Source organism: Empidonax traillii, unplaced genomic scaffold, assembly GCF_003031625.1.
Source record: "Empidonax traillii isolate 1590-97213 ecotype Southwest subspecies unplaced genomic scaffold, ASM303162v1 scaffold22:size5013007, whole genome shotgun sequence".
Classification (NCBI taxonomy): domain Eukaryota; kingdom Metazoa; phylum Chordata; class Aves; order Passeriformes; family Tyrannidae; genus Empidonax; species Empidonax traillii.
Window position 1 is genome coordinate 2520541 of NW_020955215.1, and position 20032 is coordinate 2540572.

Sequence of the window (20032 nt, forward strand, 5' to 3'; positions counted from 1 at the left end):
CAAAGAGTTAAAAAAAATCCCTTTACTGGAGCAGCTTGGGCAGGTTGGTGTTATGGGCATCGCTGAGCCCTGAGTGGGGGATGTGTTGTGCCTTGGTCCGGGGGTTGAGAGCCAGTGGGGCTGTGCACATGACCTGGGGGGTCCCATCCTGCTGGGTCCCTCCTCAGGGTGCTGAGCTCACCCTGAGCTGCCAGAGCCCAGGCTTTTGAGTTGAGCATCACTGCCTGCTGCCGTTACTGCCTTTCCCTGGCTCCTGTCATGTCTATTGTTCTGCTTGCTCTTGCAGAGGCGTCTCACTAGGGAAGAATGTGTCCTGCTCTCTGGCCAAAACACCCACCTCGTGGGTGCTGTCAGGGAAGGAGAAATTAGGTTTTATTTTATTTTAATTGGTTTAAAATTTATTTTGCATGTGAAGCCTTATTATCACAGTGTTTGCCTTCGAGGGTGGATGCAACTTCTGCCCAGTGTTGCTTGTTTGCTTTCCCCATACCCTCCTGCAGCTGCTGGCAGCACTGGCAAATCTCACATCTCATCAAGGGTATTTCTTAAACCCTTGGGAAAATCTCTACATGTTTATTAAGTACATATTTGAGCAAAATAATCTAATTCTGCAGTTTCCTTTAAAGTTTTCATCTCATTTCATAGACTCAGAGTGGTTTGAGTTGGAAGGGACCTTAAAGTTCATCTCATTCCAACCCCCTGCCATGGGTGGGGATGCCACCCGCTAGATCAGGTCATTCATTTCTGTAAGTTTCAGCCTATTCTCTCAGAATTAACAGGCTGCTTAAAGGGTATTTTTGATGCTTGGATTCCCTAGAAATTCCCTTTTAGGTCTGATCTCCAAGAGCTGTGATTGGTTTGGAACCTGGAAAGTTTGTTGTACTCTTAGCTCTTTGCATCTCTTTGGTATTCTATAACCTGTGCTTGTGATGTTGGTTTCCTTTGATGGCCAATTATTGAAAATGTTGTAAAAAAGGATTTAAAAAAAAGGCTAATAATTCTGATTGATTGAAAAAATATTACTTTAACATCTACTAGTCAAATCAACCAGAGTGCTCTGGTTCACTTCCAGCAGAGAGACGTTGATATTTTTAAAGCTTTATATGCAAGACATCATTCGGTGTTGCCAAACTCTGACTTAAATTTACACATCCTGGCTCAGCCTGTTTGTTAAAAAAAAAAAATAAAAAAAAAAGAAAAAAAGAAAAACCACCACCAGAAGAACAAATTCAGTATCTTTTCCTTATTGTCTCTTTTGGCATCAGGCGTGATCTGCACAGTGTAGTTATTGTCTCTTTATCTGATCCAGTGATTAACTAGACATTATTGTTTCAATAGTATTATTTCAGGCCAGGTGACATGCTCAGGTTACCTCTGTGATGACACAAAGTATGGCACCGCTTCCAGTGAGTCACAGTGCGTGCAAATAAATAACAGGAATGGTGAAAAAATAACCCGGATCCTTTATTTTTAGCAGTCTAATGTGATACTGGCGACACACGAGGCAGCAGCAGCCGAAGGCGGGGGGGGGGGAGGAAGGGTGGAGGGTGCTGGTGGGTGGGAGGCCCAGGATGTGGCTCAAGGGCTGGGCAGGGCAAGCAGGAACCCAGAGAGTTGGACCTTGACAGCTTCTTACCCTTTTCAAGGAGCTGAGAGAGTTCTGGCTGCTCTGGTGTGTGGTGTCTCAGAGGGACCTTGGGGTGGGCTGGTCAGGGCTGGAGGATGCTCTGCATCCATCCAGGGCCCCAGAGGTGCCCATTCTGGTGTGGGCAGCACAGCCCCACCAGGGTAAATGGTACTGTAGGAGCAGCTCCAACTTCTTACCTCTCAAATTAAATATCTGCAGAGGAAACAATCCCCCACTCTTTGGTGATGTGGCTGTGAGTGGCTGTTTGTGTTCACAGTGTCCTTGGTGCTCTGTGTGCTCGGTCTGGCTACCATGTCCTGCTCTGTGCTGCTGGTAAACGGGGCTGGGGTTCACACCCTGACACCCCTTGCCCTCCCCCAGAGGAATTTGGGTCATGGCTGTGTCTGTAGAGAGACAACACTGGTGTCAGCACAGGGAGAGTTTCTGATGACCTGGGGAACCGAGGAGGGGTTTGGTCCCCTCTGTTTCCTTGTTGGGGGTGGCAGGGCTGGGTGGGGATGTGCTGCTGTGGGGTGTGCAGGCAGCCCAAATGTCTGTAAAGCCTGGAGGTCCCCTCCTGTCCTGGAGACTCATAAATGGTGGAAATTATACCTGTTGGAAGCCACTACTTGTGTTAACAACCAGAGGAGCACAGGAGAAGGCAGTGTGGGGAGGGGAGCCCTCCCAGCCTTCCCCTGATCTCCATCCCCATCCCGTTTGCTCACTCTGTGGGTGTGGTGGTGGTGCTGGAGCAGAGCCCATCACCAACCGCTCCGTGTGCAAACAGCACAGGCTCTGCTCCTGGAAAGGCGAAGCAGGGAACAGGTTTGAAACATTAAGGGGAGGCTCTGTTGGATGGGGGTCGGCAAAATCCCTCTGTATGGTGGGGCTGCTGATTTTGGGGTTGGTTTTCTTTAATGTCAGCCCAAATTTTCACACTGAGGGTTGAGCTTTAGCCCTGTGCAAGAAGCAGCCTGACTTCCAGGCAAGTCTTTCTGACATATTTAAGAGGTGGAGGGAAGGAAGAAATTAATCCTACAAGTGGACAGAGAAGGGTATTTCCCCCTCACTGAGGAGCTGGCTCTGGCAGGTGATTTGTGGGATAATTGGATGAGCCCCTAATATGCCAGGTCGTGGGGCAGAGCAATCCCAGCATCACCCCCAGTTCCTTGGTAGGTCTAGAGAGCATCAAATAACCAATTCTGTGCTACTCTTACTTTGTATTTTTAGAATAATTGCTATAAACGTTCTTTGGGATTTTTTTTTTTTAAAGAACCACAACAACCATTTATATATTTAACAATATATATTTATATATATATATAATTTCTAGATCAGTACATTCATCAGTACTTGTTTTTCTTCACAAACAGAAGAACTCTTACAATAGTAGACTTTCTAAAATAAATACTATTAAAATAGAGCTTCAAAATAAATATTCTATACAAAGAAAAACCTTCTGTGGTAACGTTTCAGGGTGTACGTGTGGTGGGGTGGTAAGAGGAGAAGGGGGAAACATTTCTCAGCGTGTCTGAGCGTGGGAGGGGAAGGGAATACCCAGTGCTGAGGAAGGGTGAGGGCTCATCTGGGTGGCAAAGCTGGTGCCTGGGGAGCAACAAATTTGGTAGGTGTTCCTCGTGCCCAGTGGGTGCAGTGAGGGTGTATTTGTCTGCTGAAACTGCTCTGCTGGTGCTGAGCTCCAGCTGGGGTCGTGGTGTGGCATTGCCAGCACCGTCAGGTCACCCCTTCTTGCTTTCTGGGCTGTTGTGTGTGGGCAGAGGACAAACCTCGGCATGAACCTGCTGCAGCAATTAGCAGTGCTGCAGTAATTAGCAGTGCAGGCGCCCTGCCATCCTCCCCCAGTGCCACGCTGTGGTGCCACGGGGCCTGTCCCGGGGAAAACCTGCCCTCAACTCCCCTCTTGCCTTCATGGTCAGCCCACCACAGTGACGTGGCTGGAGAGCCAAGGCCATGCCCGGGGTTTGTGCTGAGCAGCAGCCGTCCCTCCGCTCGCAGGGGGCTCCCAGCCCCGGGGAGGATGGCAGAGCTGCCACGCTGTGCCCGCCCTGGGCTGAGGTGACAGGGCACCGTGTCCAAAGGACATCTCGAGGGTGGCAGGAGACCCAAGTACCTTCAAAGGGGAGGTGTTGGGGTGGGGGGAGGAAGGGGAATAAAGACATTATTGACGGGAGCCGTACCCGCCGGCAGAGCCCCGGCTGTGGCCGAGCCTGCCCCTTTCCGAGTGCTCCACACAGGGCTCAGCACCTTCTTGCCACGCTTTGGGCTGGGAGCTGATGGAGCAGAGTCTGGGGGCTGAGGAGAACAGGGAGGGTCGCTCTGCTACATTGACCACTGCTCTAACACATCCACTAATGCTTTACAGCCTTCCAGCATGGGATCGGCTTACAGGGCTTATATATTAAAACAAACCAACAGAGAAATAGTTTACAGCTATGTACAATGAAAGGAAATCCGTCTGGGATTGCTGGGTGTATGTACATGAGTGTAGATTGGCACAGTGGCGACCACTCCAGCGTTGTCTTTGCTCACAAGGACCGTGAAGCCAAGCCACGGGCTTTGCTAGTGCGGATTTTCAGCACAGATCCCACAGGAACAGCCAGGGACAGAGGGTCAAAAAAGCAAAACAACTTTGGGTGGAGGCCATTTGGACACGTGTGGTCCCAACAGAGGAGGGCAGCAGGTAAATACCTCTCCTGCTGCGTTTTCTGGTCTGTTTGCATCTTAGGAAAATGGTTTCTCTTATTAAATATAATACCTTATACATTCAACCAACAGTTCAGCTAGTTTGAGGTTGGTTTTTCTGTTGTCTTTTCCCCTCCACTTTGTGCAAGATAATAAATACAGCTCTGGATCCCCACCTTCTTCCTGGTGTCCCCATACAGTTAACATGAGGCTAAATTATAGGAACTGTTATCTGGGAACAGACATCATATCCCTTTTTCTGTGATTTATCACGTACAAGCTAATGTTATAAATATAGAAAGTTTGTTGGGGTTTTTTTTTTGTTTTGTTTTTAAATCTCCCCTTCAATAAATATCTACAATTAAATTTAACTAAACCCCAAGTCATCCAGGTGAGCTGAATTCTGAAAACCAAAGACACCAGAGTCCCATCAGTGCACTCCTGCCAACCCCTCACGGTGGCTGGATCGCAACCAAGCCAACGGGATTCCTGGAAATGCTACATGAGCTCTGCCTATTGCTTATCTAATTAGAGATGACATTTCACTGTCACTGCTGTGCATTTACTGAGGAAATCTCCTCTAATTAAGAACACACAAAGAGACTAGATCAGTTTTCTGCATGCAACAAGTACCTACCTAGCCATTAGAGTGTTGCATGTTTGGACAAAGATTTTTGTTTAGCACCTTGTAGTTGTCAAGAGAGGGGTTGTGGCATCCTCAGGGGGGTCACTGCATCCTAAGAGAAGGCAGGACCAGCCCTAGGATGAGTGCAGGGACAGAGCCAATGATATTTGTATCCTGAAAACCACGGGCACATTTGTTAACTTTGCTCTCTTCCCTCCCCTGGCTTTCCCTAGTGTGTGTTAACACTAAAATAAGCATAAAAAGCATTCTTTACATTTAAAAAGACACTTCTGTACAGAGGAGGCAAAAGTCCAGCAGCAGCAATAGGGATAGGGGAATGGGCTGTACTTCAAGCAAATGCCATTCATCCCTAAGACAAAACCAAATAAAAATCTTAATATTTAATGAGCAAAGAAGAGCTTGTTCCAGGAGAGGAGGTACTGGATTGAGATCTCTAGAAAAATACACCTATGTGCATTGTACACTTCGGTTTTTGTGATTCCTTACCAGAGCTTAAGAGGTTTAGAGAGGCAAACACTGACCATCTTTGCTCTGTGGTGTGAGTTAAGATTCCCTTTGCTCCGGCATCGGGGGAACGAGCGCACACCTCGGAGAAATGGGATTTGGCAAACATCCTCCTGGAGCGGGTCTGTACTGTTGATGGAAAATTCATATTCCATTGAGTGAAACCTGATGCTATGGATCAGCTTACAGGCAGGAGGACCCGGTGTTGATACAACTGCCTGAACACATCCTGCAGCTATTCCTCCCAGGAGGGAGCAGCCAGGCTACCATCTTGCTTTAAAGAGAGGGTCCAAATCAGTGTGGCCAGGTGGGATTTGCCTAAAGGGTAAAAGACGCTGCAACAAACAAAATGTGTCTTCACTTCTGGTTCAAAAAATCTTTGAGGGACGCAGAAAGCTCTTGAGAAACACGTACTGTGTGTGCAACCAGCCCTTCCAGTGGTGTGCAGGAGGGGAAGGAAGGTGGAGGGAGTTACCCCGTCACCTTCAGCAGGCTGCTGGTAGCAAGTTGGAGTTTGGAAGGAAAGCGGAAACAAGAAGCCCGCCCTGAATATGAATCCAAGGCAGCTTTCTGCAGCTGGGAATGGGTATTGCTTGTGCGGCCGTGCCTGCCAAGCGAGCAGTTAATGGTTCCTGCGGTGCACAGGCACCGTGAGCAGCCGTCCGTCCAAACCGGGAGATTTTAAGCAGCTGTACTTCATGATGTACGTAGGTTTTCAGCCTTCACTCTGCATTATTAACATTCCTCCTCTGGCCCCATCTATTTAAATTGTGACCAGTTCCAGAAACCCTGAATAACCCAAAGTGCTTCAGTTCGTGGAAATAGTTGCTTCTGCTTTCTCCAAAGGCAAGAGGCTAACGTTCTCCTCAGAACACAGGTTATTAGAAAGAACAAACACCACCTCGCTCGCTCCGTGGAGCCTCCTCCCACTCCCTGTCCTCCCAAACTATCAAAAGGGCTTTTCTGGCCCTTTGCTCTCTGGCAATGCCTTGCAAATGACACTGTTTGTGTTTTTGCATCTGCATCCGGGCCGGCTCACTTGGTCGTAGCATCTCTGGGACAGCTTGACGCAGCCGGTGGCTGGCAGGTAGCAGAGCAAGCAGGGGAGCACCAGGGACAGGGCGCTCATGAAGGACCAGCGGGCACAGCAGTTTGAGTGGGAGCAGGAACAGGGGTGGTCGGCGCAGGTGCCCTCGTCGTCCTCGTTGGTGCAGTGGTAGAAGACGCCCTTGACGAGACACATGCAGGTGGAGTAGTTGACCAGGTTCTGTGCCGAGCAGAGACACTCTTGGTTGCACACCCAGCACGACGGCAGAGTCCGGGGCAGCGCGCACTCCTTACACTTGCATTTCCCGCAGGCCTCGCACAGCAGAAAGTGCTTGTCCAGTTCCGGAGACACGGGTCCCTTCAGGTCCAGGGGTTTGCAGTTAATCGCCTTGGGCTGAATGCGAACCGCTCGGGGGGAGGACTGCTCCGCCACAGGCACCGGGGCCATGTGGTCCAGCAGCCTTTGGTCTGAGGATGTGCTGCTGCTACTGCTGATGGAGCTGGGGCGCCCGCTGAACGAAATCCAGGGATGGGTGACATCCTGCTCACAGCGCTGCAGGTGCTGGTTGGTCAAGACCAGTTCATGGGGGGCTCGGGGTCGCTTCTGGGCTGCCAGGTGGGAGGCGGTGGGATTGTCGGTGTAGTCGTTCTCGATGTGAGTTGTCTTCATCTGGTCGATGGGCAGGATGGTGAGCGGGTGCTGCAGCCGCCCGTAGGGGATCCGATTGTCCAGCAGGGGCTGGACCATCACAGAGTTGGGGACGACGGTGATGTTGTGGGGGATCCGGGGCTCCATTGAGAAAGCACTCTGGCTACTCGTGAAAAATCTGTGCTTAAGTATCCTGGGGGAAAGAAAGGAGAAAGAAAAGGGGTGGGGAGAGAGAAGGAGCACACGGTTATTGAGGTGTCCTGCAAGTCCAGCCCAACAGGGATCTTCACTGAGGCTGGTTGTTATGTAGAAAGTCTTAAACTTGAGTCCAAGGGTGTCAGAGCACCTGCCCAGGTATAAAATGCCTCCCTCCTCCTTTGCTACTGTGTTTCTCTCCCTAACCTTGGCTTCTGGTGTTGGAAAGGTTGCAGTCACAGCAGGCTCCCGAACTGCCCACTCAGGGGTTTTGCTGAGGCAAAGCACATCTGAGGGCTGCTGGTGTATATACACGTGTGGTTTTGCCAGCAAACTCCCTGAAATGACTTATCTAAGCTTTGGGGGTTTCCCCCAGCTGAACCTGATCCCTAAAAAACCCGATGCAAGACTGTGGCTCGTGAGAGCATTGGTGGGCACGAAGGTGTTTCAGCAGTGTGGGGCTGAACACCTGTCCTTGCTAACCCAGAATCTGCCTGTGGGAGGATGACTTGGCTTTGGTGAGGAAGTGTCCCATCTCCATTGGGAGCTGCTGCTTCCAAAGGCTCCTTCATCTCTCCCGCGGGAGGTGGAAGCGCTTGCTCAGCATCTTGTCCGCTGGCAAACCAGGGTGGGAGCCAATGGTGCAGCACCCAGAAGAGCACCCACACGGGTCTGGCTTGATCCATCACCTCACACAGGTAATGAGACACTCTTCTCCAGCCCACTAAGTGCGCTAATATTTAGCTGAAGTGCTGTTTACCAGCCGCTCTGGCTGAGCCGTCTATTGCCGCAGTTTCTAATTTCATTGAAAGAGTGCAATTTATCCTGGAGTCGATCCAAAGATTCAGCAGCGGCGTAGGACAAGAAACCACAGGAAGTAACTAAACTTAAATCAAAGAACGGAAACGACTCGGTTCAAATTTAGAAAGTGCACATTGTTTTCTAGTAGATGTGCCATTTCCTCACGGGGTGACCTTTATTCATAAATAATATAATGCTGGAGATCAGTTGAAAGAAGGGGTGAGTAAAGCTTCAGAGCAAGTCACAGGAGGGGAAAAGCTGCTGGTATCAAGAAAAAGAGAGTAGCGAACAGCTTAAGTCATTGTCAGTTGTTTGTGTTCAACAAACAAATTAACCTTCTCCAACAGCGTGAAAGATTTGGACTTGGCAGAGCTGGGTTAACAGCTGGACTCGCTGATCCTAAAGGTCTTTTCCAACTGAAATGATTCTATGATTTTATTATCACAGCAATCTGAAATCGTATCAGGAAAAAACTGCATCTAACTACAACAAGTTATAAATGAGAAGAGTGTGTGTGAGTAAATGTGTGCACTTCTGCAAGGGGACGTCCCCCCTAAAATTAACACAACACTTCAAAAACTGGAGCGTGAACTAAATTCCGCATTTTTGGAAGGGGAAAGGGAAGCGCTTTTTTTTTACCCACTTAAAAACGCTACGAGGGTCCGCTGTTATATCTGCAGATCCTTGCTTTGATGGATCACTTGGCGCTTGGGGTTGAAAATGTGCTGCTTCTGCCGGGATCAATAGGAGGCAGGGAGGGAGGGCTGACGCCGGATGGGCCGGAGCGTGGGCAGGACGGCACATGCCGCCTTGGGATGCCGGCACCGCGTCCGGCCTGCCGCGCTCCTTTTGTCCCCTGCACAAGACCAGCAGGAAGAAGTGCTTTATCGAGCAGTAACGACCATTATTGTCATGCAGCCCTTATGCTGTTCCTCTTCCCCCAGTTAAAAATTCTCTGCTGGGTCTTAGCCATTCATTTGAAATTTTTTTTATTTCATTATTCATAGCTCGTTGACATCCTGACTGGAGGAACAAGAGACTTTTTTAAAGCATCTATTCCTAGTTACTGTTTGTAAAAAAACAAAAGGAAGCAATGATTCTGACAACTATGGGGCACGCAGAGGGAAAAGAATTTGATTTTCTTTTGTGCATCAGAATCCAGCGTCATGATCTAAAAAGTATTTGCTGCAAGTCAGAGTTTAGCAAAATCATCAGTTCTGTATCAGATACATTTGCAGAGATATTTTGATTTCACAGGTTTTTTGGGGGTTGTTTTTTTTTTTTTTTAGGAGAAAGATGCAGCTGTTTTGGCTGCCAAGAGTAAGTGCAGCAGAGCTGATCTTAGATGGAAGGTAGCTGGAGGAAATGGTGGCTCACTGCACAGTGCTACCAGCCTGTCTGATCCTTCATGTCCCTGCCAGCACTGCCTTCGTGGCCTCTCCAGAATTTTTAAATCGCCTCTAGCAAAGGGCTCTGTGCTCACTTCCACTTGTTACCAACTGTCTGGAATCTGCTCCATTCACCAGGTTTCAGCTGTATCCACGGAGCATCATTTATTTTAAGGTGCCCTGTGTGACAGCACACGTGTGAAGAGCTGCTGTGCCCAGGCAGTGACCTGGTTGTGCCCAGGACAGCACCTCTGCCCCAGGGTGGCACATTAAGGCTGTTCTGCATCGCTGTGGGGAGTCCCTCGCCCTGGCATGGGAGAGCAACACCCTTGGAATTGGAATTTAGACTTCAGGTTAACTCTGTAATCACCCAGTCTGCGATGGTCCAGAGCCAGCAATGCCATCACACGGAAGTCATGTCACCAGATTAATCTGGAGAGGGATTATTGCCACAGGCACTCTTAAAACACCCAACCCCCGGCACACAGACATGGCCATATGCAGGCAGACGTTAAAGATGGCTTATCTGAGATAATGCTAATCAAGATTTCAGAGTTAATTACCACAGAAAGGAGAGGGACCCTGTACTGAACACCACACTTCAGGATACTTAATGGTAGAAGTTAAGTTATTAATCAACTTTTTTCATTACAAAACAGTTTCAAATTGTCTTTTTACCAAGCAAACTATTTCTGAAGGGCAAGGAAAGTCTGACACTGTGAACTCAAAGACCCTGCAGGTGTCTGGGCACAGGGTCTACTTGGATAAAAACCTCTGGAGTGAAGACAGACAAATAAGGCCCAGTTCTCCCAATTCCCAGAGCCCTGTTCTGGACACAGTGTGTCTCTGGCTGAAGACTGCCTTAAAACACCAGATGCAGGCATCCTACTAGGTTTTGGTGCTTGGACACATGGTCCTTCAACTTCTGCCCTGCCCTCTTGCTCCTTTGTGGAAGGTTTCCACAGTTAAATGCTCTCCCCTTTCAAGCTACTCTTAACAGACATATATTCCCAAATATTTCTGGTATTTATGCAATTTTCTAAAGACCATGGCTACATTGCTGCTGCTGGTCTTGTCACCAAAAATTCCAGCAGTGCAATGAGATCACTGGTGACAGATCCAGATCAAACACCTCAAATGCTGCACTTGACAGTGAGCTGGGTGGTGTTCATCCTGCAAGGAGGTTTTTCTCCCCTGGGATCTGCCCAGATGACAACAATGGCCATATTTTATGGTGTGTTTGCTTCAGGTTTTTGTCTGTGTGTGTCCACTGGCACGTGCCATGGGCACATCTTGCCCTCAGCTGTTTGTGCTTTGAGCCTTATATCTGCATCCCATGAAAGGAAAGATTTCAGCAAAGGGCACTGGGCACACAGAGCTCCATCTCTCATGGCAAAGAAGAGGAATCCAGTCAAGTTCTCAGGTTAAGGATTTGTGCTGGAGCAGAAGCAAATCAAGAAGCCAGATAGTTCCTGTGGAGTCTCACAGGCTGTGATGTGCCTGCCTGGAAACCTGCATGGGCCCTGGTGACTTCTGTGGACAATCCTGCAAGACATCATAACTTCACCTTTTCTGGCTGTTGTGTATCCAGAAGGAAGGCACCACTCCCTTCACCTCCCCCCACAGGAACCAGGAACCACCATGCAGGTGGGGTGTTTGCCAGCAAGGACAAGGTTGCCTCAAACAGCAACCCTGGTAATGTTTGGGGTGACCTGGCAGAACTTTGGACCTTGAAAAAGGGCAAGAGCTGAAGGGGTATAACCTTGGGGCTTCTTGCTCTGAAGGCAGTTGAGCAAGGAAGGGGTTCAGAGTGGTCAGTGGTGTCTTGTAGTTGCTGGTGTCGTGTCAGACATTGGAGTGACCTAATTGAGCACCTGGCTGGAGCTGGACACTGTGTGTGGAGCATCCCCGGATAGAAGTGGTGACAAACATGAGCCACTTGGTTTGGGAGGGAAGAAAGAACAGGCTGGGCTGACCATCTCCCTCTCTCTTCAACTAGAGTGCCTGAAGCTGCCTGAGGAGCCACTCTGGCTCACAAAGACAGGGAAAGTTACTAGAGATGAACTGCCAATGTCAACCCCCCCAGGGAAGAACATTTCTGCTCAGGGGGCTCCTTGGCTGTGCTAAGAAAGGACTGAAGTTCACGATGGCAAGGGCAGCTGGCTATTGCTTGCAGATATTGAATTCATTGCTCAGATGGAATAGATTTAATATAACAAGATGTGTCATCTAAAGAGAATTGTAGATAAAGAGATAAAAAGAAAGAGAAGGGATAATAAGTAGAATGGGAGATTTAAGATACTTTAGCACCGTAACATAGCAAAAGCTATGAAACTTTGTGCAGTGCCTTTATTGCCCACTGCACTTGTCCAGCCTGACTGTAAATTGTATTTCAATTGAGAAAAAAAAGCCATACTGAATACAAAATGAATTAATTTTTCATCATTGGTAATTACAGATATAGCATTAACACAGGCATGGACTCACTGGTTGCAATTGTACAGGTACTTTTCTTAAAGTAGACAACAGGAAGAAAAATTCGAGAGCATGTTCTTACATTGGTAATTTTTCATTCTTTAGAGGTAGATGAAACAATGAAGTTCTTTTCAAAGCAGACATGTCAACAAACTCCCATGCAGAGAAAAATTTCTCTTCCCCCATGCCATCCAGGGACTCACCACATACAATTTTCAAGTCAAAATATACTTCCTTCCAAGGGAGTAAAATTGGACTCAAAAGTCAAGTTCATACACGTGCTGCAGTGTTTGTTTCATCTCTTCATCAAGATATTGCCAATTTAAAATTACTGTTGTACTGGGTAATTACAAGTCCTAAAGTTGTAGGAAAGAAACTATTATTGTAAAGTGTTTTGGTATTATTTCAGACTTGAAAGTTTTGTAAGATTCTTTAATCATATGAAATTAAAACAAAGGGCTTCTTATGTTTTAATAGGTTTTTTGACTTGCCTACATAACTTTAGAGAAAGCTACATCCTTGTAGACAATTCCATGAGAATTCATATAAACCCCCAGGACAGATCGTTCTCATTAATGTCTTCAGAACAATTTTTGAAGCAATAAGGTTCTAAGACCTTTATTTTCAAATGGAGTTGGACAACACATCTCCCAGTTACTGAAAAACAAAACGGATCTTGACTTAAAAATCCAATGAGTGCAGAAATCTATAATGTTTATAATTGTCTCCACTATCCATTAGTTAATTTTATTAAGTTCTTTCTCATGTGTTTAAGAACATTCCAGATGTTTGTGGTAACAAAAGAATCATGAGAATGAGGGACTCAAGTCCAGAGGTGGGTCCCATGTGGAAGCAATCCTGGACAACCTGGCTGCTGTGATTGACACCTCAGTGCCCACAGTGAAGCCAACAGGAAAATGGGAAAATGAGCTTCCACAACCACCTCCTCTCCACCCAGCACCAGGCAAAAGGCACCACAGTTTTAACCAACCCTTTTTTGTTAAAGATGTGGGGAATTTCAACATGAGATGTTGACATGCAAATGTCTAAAGTGAACCTTAAATGTCGTAGGGAAAAAAAACCCCAAAAGCCCCAAATGTGCTGCCTGATGAGCGTTTGCTGAGAGAGAGACCACCAGTACGGTCAGGGAAGTGATGCAGCCACCAAAATCCCTTCTGTCCTTGGACAAGCTGTAAGCACCAGATCAGGGGCCACTTGATCTCTTTCTAATTAATTACATCTTAATTACACCTCGTGTGCACCCCATCCCTTCTGTTGTGTCTGAACAGCACCAGCGGCAGGGAAGAGCCGTTTGCCTCAGCAAACCAAGATTTCTCCTGGGGTTGCTGGTGCAGGATTGTCCTCTCCATGTCCTGTAACATCACTGGTGGCTCCTTTCTTGAGCCTGGACCTGTGCCCTGTAACATCAGGGAGCTGCTGAACCTGCTGGTGTGCCGTGCTGCCCTTTGCCAGGGCAGTGGTGGTCAGTTTTGGGACCATTATATATCTTGTCAATGATAATGGTTATAGTGGTGCTGGGGGGATGGAGAATAGTGGTGTGCAACAAGCCGCCTTCTTAACACAGAATCCTTAGGGTTGGAAAAGACCTTTAAGATCCTCAAGTCCAACATACCATAAGCAGAGTAAAGCAAAACTGAGTCTTCAATAAGAATTTTCAATTACAGGTTTCCAAGAATTTTCCAACTATTGAAGAATCACAAGCTTTAGTGAAGGAGGAACAGAAAAGTTACCGTGGACTGGTGAAAGGCTGAGCCCTGCTTGATGGAGCCCTGCACTGGGATGGTGGTAAGGCCAGAGCTGCTCATTTGGGTCAGTGATGGTGGGTCAGACCTCAGAGCTGAGTCTTGGTACCTAACAGCCAGATCACACCTCCTCTTGGTTACTATGATACTAGACCTAGATTAGATATCAGGAAGAAATTCTTCCCTGTGAGGGGGCTGAGGCACAGGTTGCCCAGGGCAGCTGTGGCTGCCTAATCCTCGGAAATGTTCAAGGCCAGGTTGGATAGGGTTTGGAGCAACCTAGTGTAGTGGAAGGTGTCCCTGCCCATGGCAGGGGGGTGGAACTTGATGAGCTTTAAGGTCCCTCCCAACACAAACCATTCTATTATTCTTTTATCAATGAAAAAGCTGAATTACAGTCTCTGGAAGAGGCATTACAGTCACCTCATTAACATACAGGCAGCAATAGCTGCAGTAAATGTACTGCAGAAATCCATCTATTTTCTCTGCTGTATGGGACACACAAATTTCTGAAACAGTAGTGCCAGAGGAAGAAAACAAGAAAAGCAATAGAATATCTAGTCTTAATAGAAGAAATTAGCATAATTGAAAACAATATACTTTGAAGCAGTGTAATTCCAAGGGCAGGCATATATATTTCAAGGTCTGTGCAAATCAAAACAGTTTAGAATTGATGGTAACCAGTGCAAAACCAGAACGATCATGACTAGTCTCTCTCTTTGTGTGATTTGGTTAAAAATCTTCTCTAGAACCTTGGTCATAGCTGCACCTGAGCTTTGGGAAGTGCACAAACCCCTTTGCTGGCTCCGCACAGTGCTTGGAGGCCAGGACCCAGCAGCGATCCACAGCTCCTCCCTACAGCTGTGTGGAAATGAGGGAATAGCCAGGATGGGCACTGGAAACGAAGCCAGGGTGTCTGGCATCAGGGCAACCCTTGTTGTCAAAAAGTACCAGCAAGGGGAAGATCTACAGGGCTTTGGAGAGTGGATGCACCAAGTAGGGCAGCTGGGGCTGGAGTTGGGGCAGAGCAGGGACTGGGGATGGGGCAGGATGGTGAGGGACAGGGAGCTGAGGGACAGGGCTCCCTCCCACCCAAGTGATCAATAAAGGATTCGTTTCCTGAGGCCCAGCAGAGGAAGAGCTGGTGATACAGGAACAAATTCTGTGATTGCCTTTGTTTGGAACTAAGGACATCCTCTTGTGACAAGGGACACACTGCTCCTGATGCAAGTCAAAGGGTTCAATAAAAGCTTTTATTGAGGGAGACAACACTTGGAGTTAAAGGAGACCTTGCAGCAAGCACATGTTTTTAATGTGGGATTAAGAATAATTCATAAGGTTGGAGTTCATTAAGACTGAGTTAGGCTGTCTGGATTTTGAGTTGAGCTGTAAAAGCTTTAAAAAATGAAAAAAAAAGAAAGAAGCTTTTTTTCCTGTAAAGTGTGTATTAATATTAGCAAAATATTGACATGCATTCTTTTTGTTCCCCTCCTTAGCAGCCTTATCTAGCTAAGGCCAGCTAGAATTTTCTCTACAAGCAACAAGGGGGGAAAAAAAATTAGAAAGCTTATTAGGGAAACCTGCCATTTTTAAAACGAGACACTAAATTCTTGCCAGAGCATGGAAATTCAGGAGCTGGGAAATGAGACCTGTAGACTTCCAAGAAGCTGTCTCTGTCCAGCTGGTCTGTTCCTATGGTGCGAGTGAATAAAGCACATTTTGGCCCACTAACATTCAGATCCCTGGGCACTCAAATTTCTTAGTCAAAGGTTTTTATTGGATAAGAACATTTCTTTTAAGGTCAGAAAACTAAGTTCAGATATGATGCATTAAGCTAATAGTACCAAATATTAGTTGGATTAGTACCACATTAGTTGGATTTTGTGTTTTCTTAAGGAAATATATTGCACTGCATTTAAAAGGGATAAAACCCAAACATTTGTGCAACTGTTTGCCTATAAAAAAAGCAGTTTTTAGTACTGGGTTGAATTTGAAAAGTTGTATGGCAATATGATTAATGAGTTTTTTGCCTTTTTTTTTTTTTTTAAACTGTCAGAACTGCAAATTAATTATTACTGTAGTGTTGCAAGGGTTGTGCATTTTACTTCACTAGATTTTTTGGGGGGAAGTGGGGAGGTGGGGGGTGGGAATTGCTCTTTGAGATGTTGCATTTCCCAGTGTGATTTGGGAATTAGTCATGATTCCAGGAAAACAGCTTTTGTTTTGCTGTTTCGGGAGGAGAACAAATAATTTCTCCCCTGCACATACCTCACGGAGAATTTCAAAAGGACTGCAGTATTCAGAAATGGTCCTTTTAATTTTATAATCCCAATATAGAGTCCCTTCCAGCAACAGAAAACACAGTAGCCCACGGAAAACGGCACATTTATCAACGAGACATCCCCAGTGGGGTTCCAATAACTGAGAACAACCCCTCCTCCTGCTATCATTCATTTTTATATGGAGAAGGGGGAAGCCAGTCCTCAGGATCATTGTGATTCCGTGCACAAATTGTAGCTTTATTCTTTCACCCAAAATAAAGGGAGAGAGAGGGGAAGCTTTAATATTGGGAAAGCTGGGGTTCTCTTTACCCAATTAAAGAGCAATTTCTGAGCTGATTCTTGCCATACTCTCCCCTTAGCATGGTATGGAAGAAAGGCAGTAGCTGGAGAAGTTTTAAACAATCTAGAACATGCCTTTTCCACTCTGGATAATGCAGGGATGCTTTTCCTTTCTCTCCTTCACCCTTTAAGGAAAAACTTTGGGCTATAAAAGATTTAAATCATGAAATCAGACCCTTGGTCACTGGAAGAAAAAGAGTGAAGCCTTTTTCCCTGTGATTAACACTGATATTCATTTTGCACTTCCATTTCCAAGGTCTGCATTCCCAGTCCCGCTTTCCTCTAAGACTTTTGTGCCTTTTATATGCCCCTTTCTGTTTTTTCCATTCCCCTCCTGATAATGAATTTTCAGAACATGTCGTCTCTAGGCTTGTCTTTCTCCTGTGACGCCAGGACTGGTACCAGAAAATAAAATCCTGGCTTATCTTGCTACGCAGTTGGTAGAGAAGAGCAGCCAGGACAGGTTTTTCCTCCACATATAATATGTTTCATATATTATATGAAATTATTCCAGGTACACATTTTTATTGCTCATCTAGCCTTTAAAATACATCATCCATCCAGATTTTAAACAAGTGTACAGCAAGACAGGGAAGAGAACAGTGATGGAATAAGGCACTGAGGCCAAAAAAAGAAAAAAAGACTTGTATGAAATAAAATGCTGAAGAGCAAAGGTCATGCAGGAAAGGTTTGACACACGAGTGGCTGATCTCTGAAGTGTCCTATTATGGAGACAGCTCAGAACTACTTGACACTAACAAGACAGGGCTTTGGAAAAGAGAGGAAATGCGTATAATCCATTTTCATATTCCAAAGCAAGAAATATCCAATTCTGACCTGTCAGGCCAGGTGACCATGTATTTAGGCTCCTTTCTGGGGAAGGAAGAAGGGATGAAGGAGAAGACACCCCATCAGCAGAAAAAAGACCCTTATTCTGCTGTAAAACCCTGCAAACAAACCCGACACAAGTGTGGTGAAACCTGCCTGCCATATATGTACAGCAAATGCAGATGTTGATGGGAGAACGCAGAAAAGAGGTATAAATCAGAGACGCAGGGACACAAATGGAAATTCTGCAAGAAACAGGATATTTCTCCAGAATGCCAAGTCTCCTTTAGGTTGGGAAGCACCAGGCAGCTCTCCACTGCACATAATTACAGATAATCACTGTTAGAAAAGTCATAGCCAGAAACATGCTCATGATCAGTGATCTGTAAGGAGCAGCCGAACACATCTAGAACGAGCGCAGGATTTTCCCTCGGGGAGCCGGCTTGGCTTTTTCCACTTAAAACATTTTAACAACCGCTCGCAAGCGCCGATCTCGTACTTACTTTAAATAATTCAGCTAAGACCATCTCTCCATAGGCGAGCTAATCCCAAATGCGAAGCGGGCGAGGGGCGGGGGGGGTGTGTGGGGGGTGGCCAGCCCCGGGAGAACGCTGGCAGGAGCGGCTGGAGCTGCGGGCAGGAGCTGCGAGCGCGGCGCTGTCAGCGGCGCTGCGCCCGCCGCCTGCCTGGGAAAATGGCTAGTTTATGAATGGGAGGGCAGCGGCCGCTCCTGCGCACGCGCGGCCGCCCGACTCTATGAATGGGTGGGCACCGCGGCGGCAGCGCGCATGCTCCGCTGCCTTTTATGAATGGGGGCTGGAGGGGAGCGCGGATGCGGCTCCCGGCGTTTTGTGTGGTGGGTTGTTTTTTTTTTTTTTCTCCTTTTTTTTTTTTTTTTTTTTCCCCCCTTTTTTTTTTTTTTTTTTTTTTTTTTTTATGAATGAAGGGCAGCGGCAGCTGCGCATGCACCGCGCCCCCCGCCCGGGGCTGGAGGTAACGGCGGGGGTGGGGGGCACCGCCGAGCCCCCCTCCCGCCCCCCTCGGGCCCGTTCCCGGGGAGCAGCCGTGAGGGGAGCCTCGAGCACCCCCAGCCTCCCCAGCCGCACCCCCACATGCCCGCCGGCAGCGGGGCGAGGGGCGGCAGCTCGGGCAGCGCTTCTCGCCGGGGGCGTCCCGCGCTGGTGCGGCCGCGGGGGACAGGGACGCGTTGGGCTGGAGGATCTGGCCATCCCCGGTTTTTGGGGTGTGCGACCGTGAATGAGAGGATGGGAATGATTCTCAGCGTTCGGCTTCGTTCCCCGGTTTGAGACCTGCGGTTCGTTCCTTTCACTGCAGCATCGTCACACACCCCGGTCCATCCCCTTGTGCCTTGCGGCTCGTGGCAATACCTGGATGAAAACGTAGGCATAAACCCCAGCTGTGTGTTGTGTAGGCAACCTGTAGGGTTTTTTTCTGATTCTCGTCTCTTGAGAAGGAGAGGAGGAGGGGGCTTAGAGCTGTGCAGGTTATACAAAAGCACCGAGAGCCAGAATCTGTTTCATGGACGTGAGGCCATTTAAGTGCCGTTCTCAGCTTTGCAATTTTGCCCAACGTTTAGCTTTTTGTACATCCTGTCGGACCTCGCCCCAGCGCTCCGCAGGCTGTGGGGGGCAGGTCCTCGGGGCCAGATTTTCAAATGTTCCTTAGCAAACCACTGCTATTCTGCTGCTCCATGTTGATCTCCCCTGAAAACCCTGCCCGAGGCGTGTGCCGAGAGCTTCGAATGTCTTTACGTGCTCCAGTTCCGTTCAGCAAACGGAGATCTCAGTTCCCAGCTGGCGCGGAAGCAGCTGCAGGTGGGGCCTCGGGGCGTGGAGTCCCTCAGGATCCTCAGAGACAGGTTGCTTTACACTGAAAATGCATTAATGATGCATTTTTAATATATTTGAAGAGTCATCTGCAGGGTACAAACCAAGGCCCTGCTCATTTCCTGCCGTATTTAAGGCATGTATATTTAAAACCTTGCACAAGACTGAAAAAAACCCCTTTTATTTATTTATTTTTTGTTCTAATGTGAACAATGTATGTTAATCCAGATACAAAAGAAGGAAGATTTCTTTCTCCAGGAAAGATTTCTCCCTTTAAGAATGTGTGCTTTAGGGCTGATCATTTAGTTACATACGTGTTTGTCTCTGAGGGCAGAGATGTTTCCAAGTGGAAGCTGTGGTATGGGTCATGGGCAAATGCAATTTAACAAGGAAAGGACAGAAGATGGAGACTCTCTAAAGAACAGCTTCTCCGGAGGGGTACATAAAATGTTACCAGCCTTCAAATCTACCAGACGGGTAGAAAATAAAATAGAAGGTGGTTGGTAAAAATGTTGCTTTGTTACTGGTTGTGTTCTTTGCTGGAAGGACAGCCAGGCATAGAAATTGGATGTCTATGATTTTGGGAATTGACGGATAAATGGATAATGGAAGAAAATGCAATTTAAAAAAACCCGCTTATACAGAGGGAAAAATTAAAACATAACACCTCGCTATATTTAGTGCTGGAAACCAGCTCAAAGCTGAGAGAATCAAATTCCTGAGCACAAAAAAAAAAATAAATAAAAGTCTCTTATCCCATCGTTTTACACCACTGGCACAGGATAAATTCTGCACCTCGATTTGAGCGCTGCCAGCGCGCTGTAACGTTGCAGCAGTGGGAGAGTCAAGCGTCTCTGAATTAAAGGCTTTTATCTCTGAATGCTGAGTTCTGTATTCCAGGGCCACATGCACAATACACGGGGGGAAGTCCTTTGTTG

General features: G+C 47.3%; 1 protein-coding gene and 1 long non-coding RNA gene across 2 annotated transcripts; both read right to left on the reverse strand.

The window, feature by feature from the left end:
• Positions 1 to 3834: 3834 nt before the first annotated feature.
• LOC114066992 lies at positions 3835 to 14872 on the reverse strand. Its single transcript, XR_003573289.1, has 3 exons — positions 14861 to 14872; positions 13447 to 13453; positions 3835 to 3940 (listed from the first exon to the last, which is right to left on the reverse strand). It is a non-coding gene; the product is annotated as an uncharacterized LOC114066992 (long non-coding RNA).
• SPRY4 (sprouty RTK signaling antagonist 4) lies at positions 3937 to 17821 on the reverse strand. The gene is made up of 2 exons (XM_027902113.1): positions 17751 to 17821; positions 3937 to 7369 (listed from the first exon to the last, which is right to left on the reverse strand). Exon 2 carries the CDS (start codon positions 7321 to 7323, stop codon positions 6430 to 6432), a length of 894 nt encoding a protein of 297 aa, XP_027757914.1. The 5' UTR covers positions 7324 to 7369; positions 17751 to 17821; the 3' UTR covers positions 3937 to 6429.
• Between the last annotated feature and the right edge of the window lie 2211 nt (positions 17822 to 20032).

Excerpts from the sequence above, each read along its gene's own strand:
- SPRY4 (XM_027902113.1), bottom strand. The coding sequence starts at position 7,323 with ATGGAGCCCCGGATCCCCCACAACATCACCGTCGTCCCCAACTCTGTG.